This window comes from Populus euphratica, unplaced genomic scaffold, assembly GCF_000495115.2.
Source record: "Populus euphratica unplaced genomic scaffold, PopEup_1.0 scaffold77.1, whole genome shotgun sequence".
NCBI classification, from domain to species: domain Eukaryota; kingdom Viridiplantae; phylum Streptophyta; class Magnoliopsida; order Malpighiales; family Salicaceae; genus Populus; species Populus euphratica.
In genome coordinates this window covers 755,348-761,645 of record NW_011499955.1, presented here as the reverse complement: position 1 = coordinate 761,645, position 6,298 = coordinate 755,348, and the positions used below count along the sequence as shown (strand labels likewise).

Genomic DNA, 6,298 nt, shown 5'->3' with positions numbered 1-6,298 from the left:
AGCTAAAATTCATACGAGAATTATTGTTTTAAAAAATAATATATCAAAAAAATTTTAATTAAAAAATATTTTATGTTGATTATTTTTTTAATAATAAATAAATATAAAAATATTTTAAAAATTATTTAAAAATAAATAAATATTTTTTAGGTAAAATTCGTACAAGAATTATTATTTTGAAGAATAATATACCACCCTCCTGGGAATCAAGAGTATTCTCTTCTCAAAAAAGGAAAAAGGAGAAGAAGGAGAAGAAGAAGAAGCATCCTCGTCTAGCTGTCAACTTATGATGGTATGAAAGAGTGGGCCATAATCAAATCTCCAAGACCCCAAGGTGAGATGTTCCCCCAACCTCAACCTTTCACCAAAAAGCAGACACGCAAATACAACACAGCCACATCAGAAGGCACGGATCGTTAGTAAAAACAGCGGCAGTAGTGGTCCAGATCCAGGAAACTTACACACTGTTTGTTTCCTTTCACAGCTCAAAGAATATCTCTTTTACCACTTATCACCCTCACTTCACTGCACTAGATCTTAAAAAAACTATACGTCCTTGTCGCCAAAAGGCAGCAAGATATTGGTGGGCTATTTATTATTACTGAGATGGATTGAATGGTGACATGCTCTTAATGTTGTTGTTGCTGTACGGTTGAGTATTGCCTGTGTCCACATACATAAAAATTTTAAACAGACAGGAGTTACTGAGGAATTTGAGATCCGGGGTTGCTGTTTTGAGTGGAAAAATATGGGAAGCTCTGAGGAGAGGGTTGTTGCTGTCATCATGGTCGGTGGACCTACTAAAGGTATCATTTATTTTTTTTGTTCATTCAATTGCTTAATCACAGTTTGATTCTATATTGGAATTCTCAATTGTGATTCCTTAATTGTATGCGATACAGTTTAATGCTCATTTTACGGCTCCATTATCGGACTTTTTCCTGGGTTCTTCTGATTTTCTCGATATTTGTTGTAATTTTGATTCTTTTGGTGCAGATAATGAAACCCTGTTCTTTGTTTCTTTGATTTTTTTTCTTCATTCAATTGAGTTGAAATCTGAAATGTTGCAGGCACTAGATTCAGGCCATTGTCATTGGATATTCCAAAGCCTCTTTTTCCTCTAGCAGGACAACCAATGGTTCACCATCCAATCTCTGCTTGTAAGAAGGTATTTATTTGATTCCTTAAAGAAATTATTCTAATCTGTTTGTTTCTTAGTTAGCATAGCATATTTTAAAGTCATTGAGATTGCATTTTCTGTTTCAGATTCCAAACTTGACACAGATCTATCTCGTTGGTTTCTACGAGGAAAGAGAGTTTGCTTTGTATGTTTCCTCAATCTCGAATGAGCTGAAAGTGTCTGTTAGGTAAAGTGACTTGATGGCCTTTCTTGATTATTTGCTTCTGATTCCGTAGTTGATTTTTTTTTTTTGTAATTATCAATCTGTGCTTGTAGATATTTGCGGGAAGATAAGCCACATGGTTCTGCTGGCGGGCTTTTTAACTTCAGAGATCTAATCATGGAAGACAACCCGGTTTTCATCTCAGCTTAAACTTTTCTATTAGCATGCACTCCTGTCGCCTATTTTACAGTATTTCTTTGCATGTTCTTATGTGAACATGCGGTAGTTGCTAGCATTTTCTGCAGATATAGATGGATGGTTTGTACTCGAAAATTCAGTTCTGATGCTTGTTTATCTTGCCGCAGTCCCATATCTTTCTGCTGAATTGTGATGTTTGCTGCAGTTTTCCACTCCCAGAAATGCTTGGTAATCTATTTTGCCAAATTGGATTATTTTGAACTTCATGAAATTTTTTGAACTTGTTCGTAAATTCCTCTTCAGGGTATCATATGCATCCTCGTGTAACCATTAATTTTAGATATTTCCATGATTATATCGAGATAAATAAAATGGTCTTAGCTACATTATTATATTTTCGCTAAGGTTTCTTTTGTCTAGACAGTTTGTAGTTTATATTTACGTAGCAGAAGCATTAATTACTGTATTTCCCCTACAATGCTCGCAGAGGCCCACAGAGCATATGGTGGGATGGGAACTATCCTAGTAATCAAGGTTAGTTGAATGCAAAAGATAATAACCTAGGAAAATTGTTCAGAGTTTGGTATTCCAGCAATAGGATGTACTCTGTTTGTCTCCAAGATGTTTTAACTCCATTATTGTTTTCTGCATGCAGGTCTCAGCTGAGTCAGCCAGCCAGTTTGGGGAATTGGTAGCTGATCCTGACACCAATGAGTTGTTGCATTACACAGAGAAGCCTGAAACTTTTGTAAGTACATGTCCAGAAACACATTTTATTTAGGGAATTTCAGCACTTTCATTATTTGCTCAAATGATTGATTAAAGATGGATCTGATTCAACTTTTTAAGCTTTTTTTTATTTTTACTATCTTTCTTGGTTGTTATCCCCCTTTTTTTTTAAGTAAAACCAATACATATAATCTGAAGGCATGGTCATTGAATTTTGACAAGCTTACTTCTGCATTTAAGAAGTTTTTGCTTAGGCTTGATAGCAAAATCTTATTTTTTTTATACTTAATTTTAGTACATAACCAAACATCAATTTTATTTTATTTTCTTTTATTGAAGTACAATTGGCTTAAAATTGCAGTGAAGCCAATGGTGATTTCTGTTACTGTTTACTGCCATTCACTTCATTTAGGCTTTTCCCCCATTTTTATTCATTTGATATTATGTTTTGATGCAGGTCAGTGACCGGATAAATTGTGGTGTTTATGTTTTTACACCAGAAATATTCACAGCCATCCAGGGTGTTTCTTCTCAACGGAAAGACAGAGGTATGTGAGTTCCAGAATTATGTGGTTCTTTTCTTTAATAAACTAGTTTAGCCTGTATCGGCTTTTAACAAGGGTGCATTGTGAAAATCTGCATCAACTAAAAATATTCTGACCCTAAAGCTTGGCATGTCCTGGCTTGTTTTTTTAGATTGTGATAGCATTCTCTGTAATTATCGATAGTTTGAGTCTTGATTTTGGAAAATTCTGAACTCTGTTTTACCATTTTCAGCTAATCTGAGACGTGTTTCTAGCTTTGAAGCCCTCCAATTTTCTACAAGGTATGTGGTTCATACTTATTGTACTTTTTCATCCCTTAATCCTGGAATTAATGACTGTAGGCTGAGCATTGCTAGTATAATTTCACTTTAAACTATTATGATAAATTTATTGAAAGGGAGTTGAACAAATGTTTCACCAATCTTTTAATATACCACTTTTTTTAAACTCATTAAAGTTGGCAATTAGTTTTGAAAATACATTTGGCCTCTTAACTGGGATTCTTCAAACAATCCATAAGATGCATAAGCATCTCATGGATTGTTTGAAGAATGGACTGTTTGAACAATCCATATGCATCTGCAGTAAGTCATTGGTTTGAAGACCATCAATTACAGTTCTTGTGACTAAGAGTGGATCTATTTTATTTCTTTCTTTCTTGGGCCTCTTTAGTCGTTGAATTGACTAAAATTTGGACTTACTCATGACAATAATCATATGTTTGTTTGCTTATCTATGTAAATGAGTGACTTGGAGAGTTAGTGTTCGAAATGTTCTCTTGTCACAATTGATTATTTACTGGCATGGGATTTGCCAACCACATCATGAACTTGTATGAAGAGTCAAGTAGTCAACAGGTCTTCAGTGTAACAAGAAAATTCAATTTGTACACCTCAATTGGAATACAGATTCCCTGCAGTAATATGAACTTTATCGTTTAAGTTGCAGTATATGTCCTCTCTCTAATATTACTATTCTGGGAGAGACATCCTTGATAGTTTTAGCCAAGTCCTGTTTTAGTATTTTCTTTCCTTTCTCAACGTGCATTAATATCGTTGTTAGTGCTCACTTATTGATTCGATAGAACCCGATATTTTCCATAAGTTCCTGCTTTGATCCAAGTTCCCTTAACAGGAGTCTTCCAACAGATTATGTAAGATTGGATCAGGATATCCTGTCACCCCTTGCTGGAAAAAAACAGCTATATACGTATGAAACCATGGACTTTTGGGAACAAATTAAAACTCCTGGGTAAGTCAATCTGTACATCTTATGTTAGATCTTCTTTGCTATCTTTAACCAGTTGCCTTATGTCATTTTCAACAAATTTATACTGCAGAATGTCTCTAAAGTGTTCTGGTTTATATCTTGCACAATTCCAATTCACCTCACCCCATCTTTTGGCTGGTGGTGATGGCTCAAAGAGTGCTACTATTGAAGGTGATGTTTATATACATCCATCAGCGAAAGTACATCCAACTGCTAAGGTAATCTTTTCATCTTGTTTATGATAACATATCTATGGGTACAAAATAGAACTGATGGCCAATGCAATCCTTTTTGTATGTTTTAGTTGGGGCTCCTTTTTCTTTCTTGTTCATAGTAGCAAGTACTGTTTTTTTATCCAGTTGAATGCTTACTAGTATTATTCGTACACATTAGAACTGTTAGCCAATGCAATCCTTTTATTACAATGATAGTCAGGGCTTCATTTTCTTTTTTTGTTCATAGTTTAGTCAGTACTTTTTTTTATCCGCTTGAATTCTTATCAGTATTCTTTTTGTCAAATCCCTTTATGGTGGTTAGGTGATGGGAATTAGGTGCATTGGCCTCTAGGTCGCCTTTAAAAATGTGAATAGTTTCTTTATCCATCTATTATGATGCAAAAGGAATGTTGGTTGCTTACTCTTTCCCTTTCGGAGCGCAAAATGATTTACAAACAAAAAATCATATTAAGATTCCATAAAAATTTGTGTCAAACAATAAGTCATAAAACTGCGGGTCTCACAGATAATAAAACAAAGATCAAGCATGAAAATGCAACCTCCACATCAGTTATTATGATTTCTTTGTTTCTATAGCACTTCTTCCTGTTTTATGTACTGCTTCTTTCCCTGCATATAATTCATTTATGAAATTGACTTTTTTGTGGAATGTGATGAAACAGATTGGTCCCAATGTCTCTATATCTGCCAATGCTCGTATAGGACCAGGTGCAAGGCTCATAAGGTGTATCATCCTAGATAACGTTGAGGTCATGGTAGGGAACTGAATTAAGAGATTTATCATGAATAACTTTGCTATTTTTATATCTTTTGGGGGTGAGGTTGTGGAGGGGCCCCTTTAGATGTCTCAAACTTGATTGTATGCTTCGTTTTATCTCTCAGGAAAATGCAGTTGTCATTTATTCAATTGTTGGGTGGAACTCTTCCATTGGGAGATGGTCCCGTGTCCAGGCAAGTTGTCAATCCTGTTATATTTTAGTTGGATGATTGTTGTATCCCGACAATATAACAGAGGCAGACATTATATTTGTATTGCGGAATGTTTCTCAATATCAGTAATACGATTCTAGTATCTGTTTCTTTTCCAAAGTAGTGTCTGATATGATGCATCTTTTTATTCTTATTATTACCACTGTGGTATATTTCCTTTATCTGCGGGCTTCCCTCTAATGCGTGGTAGGACTTATTATGTTCAATGAAATGATTACAGGCTGAAGGTGATTACAATGCCAAGCTTGGGGTTACAATCCTTGGTACATTTTTTATGCATTAACCCTATTTCCCTTTACCAGTCAATTTCTTTATTTTGTGAAGGACAAATTATTTCTCTGCACGATCTCAGTGTTCTTTTCCTTGATCCAGGCGAAGGTGTTACTGTTGAGGATGAAGTAGTGGTGATTAACAGCATTGTCCTCCCATACAAGACACTCGATGTTAGTGTTCAGGACGAAATTATTTTATAGTAGACCTGGAAAGCTCCGATTTCTGCCATCTCTCTTTCTTATACTGGGAAACCTTTTTTTAAAACATATATCGATTTGTAAATTGATATTTGCAATTTATAATATTAAAAATTTTGATTTCGCGTTTGACCTCTCCTGCCAAAGATTCGTGAACATGGATAAATTATAGTTCGTTATTATTTCATCAAGGCACGAGCTGTCATCATGTGTCGATAGAAAGATGATTTGTACTCCCTCGGCGATTAACTGTGCGATCGAAAATATATGGCTTTGGGTACACATTGTGCTCGAGCAGTAAAAACATGAAATCCGGATATGGCAGTCGATGCAACTGCAAGCCAGATGGGGAACATGCGAGAAAATGCTTCTCATCTATCTGTTGCAGATTTCCTTCACTTGAATCATAGAGCAATACAGATATTACTTTCTCCATTGTTGTCCGAAGATGTACTTACTTTCAAGGAAGACCCAGAGGACATCTGGGTGTTTGTAAATCTAACTACCGTAAGGTTGAG

General features: G+C 35.2%; 1 protein-coding gene across 1 annotated transcript; it reads left to right on the top strand.

Annotated features, from left to right (window-relative positions):
* The first annotated feature begins 447 nt into the window (after positions 1–447).
* LOC105138304 (mannose-1-phosphate guanyltransferase alpha-like) lies at positions 448–5,904 on the top strand. The gene is made up of 15 exons (XM_011044353.1): positions 448–806; positions 1,071–1,168; positions 1,267–1,367; positions 1,457–1,535; positions 1,709–1,769; positions 2,029–2,075; positions 2,197–2,289; positions 2,728–2,818; positions 3,048–3,096; positions 3,950–4,066; positions 4,155–4,302; positions 4,983–5,075; positions 5,203–5,271; positions 5,531–5,573; positions 5,683–5,904. The coding sequence occupies exons 1-15, from the start codon at positions 749–751 to the stop codon at positions 5,781–5,783; spliced, it is 1,248 nt and encodes a 415-aa protein (XP_011042655.1). The 5' UTR covers positions 448–748; the 3' UTR covers positions 5,784–5,904.
* The last annotated feature ends 394 nt before the right edge of the window (positions 5,905–6,298 follow it).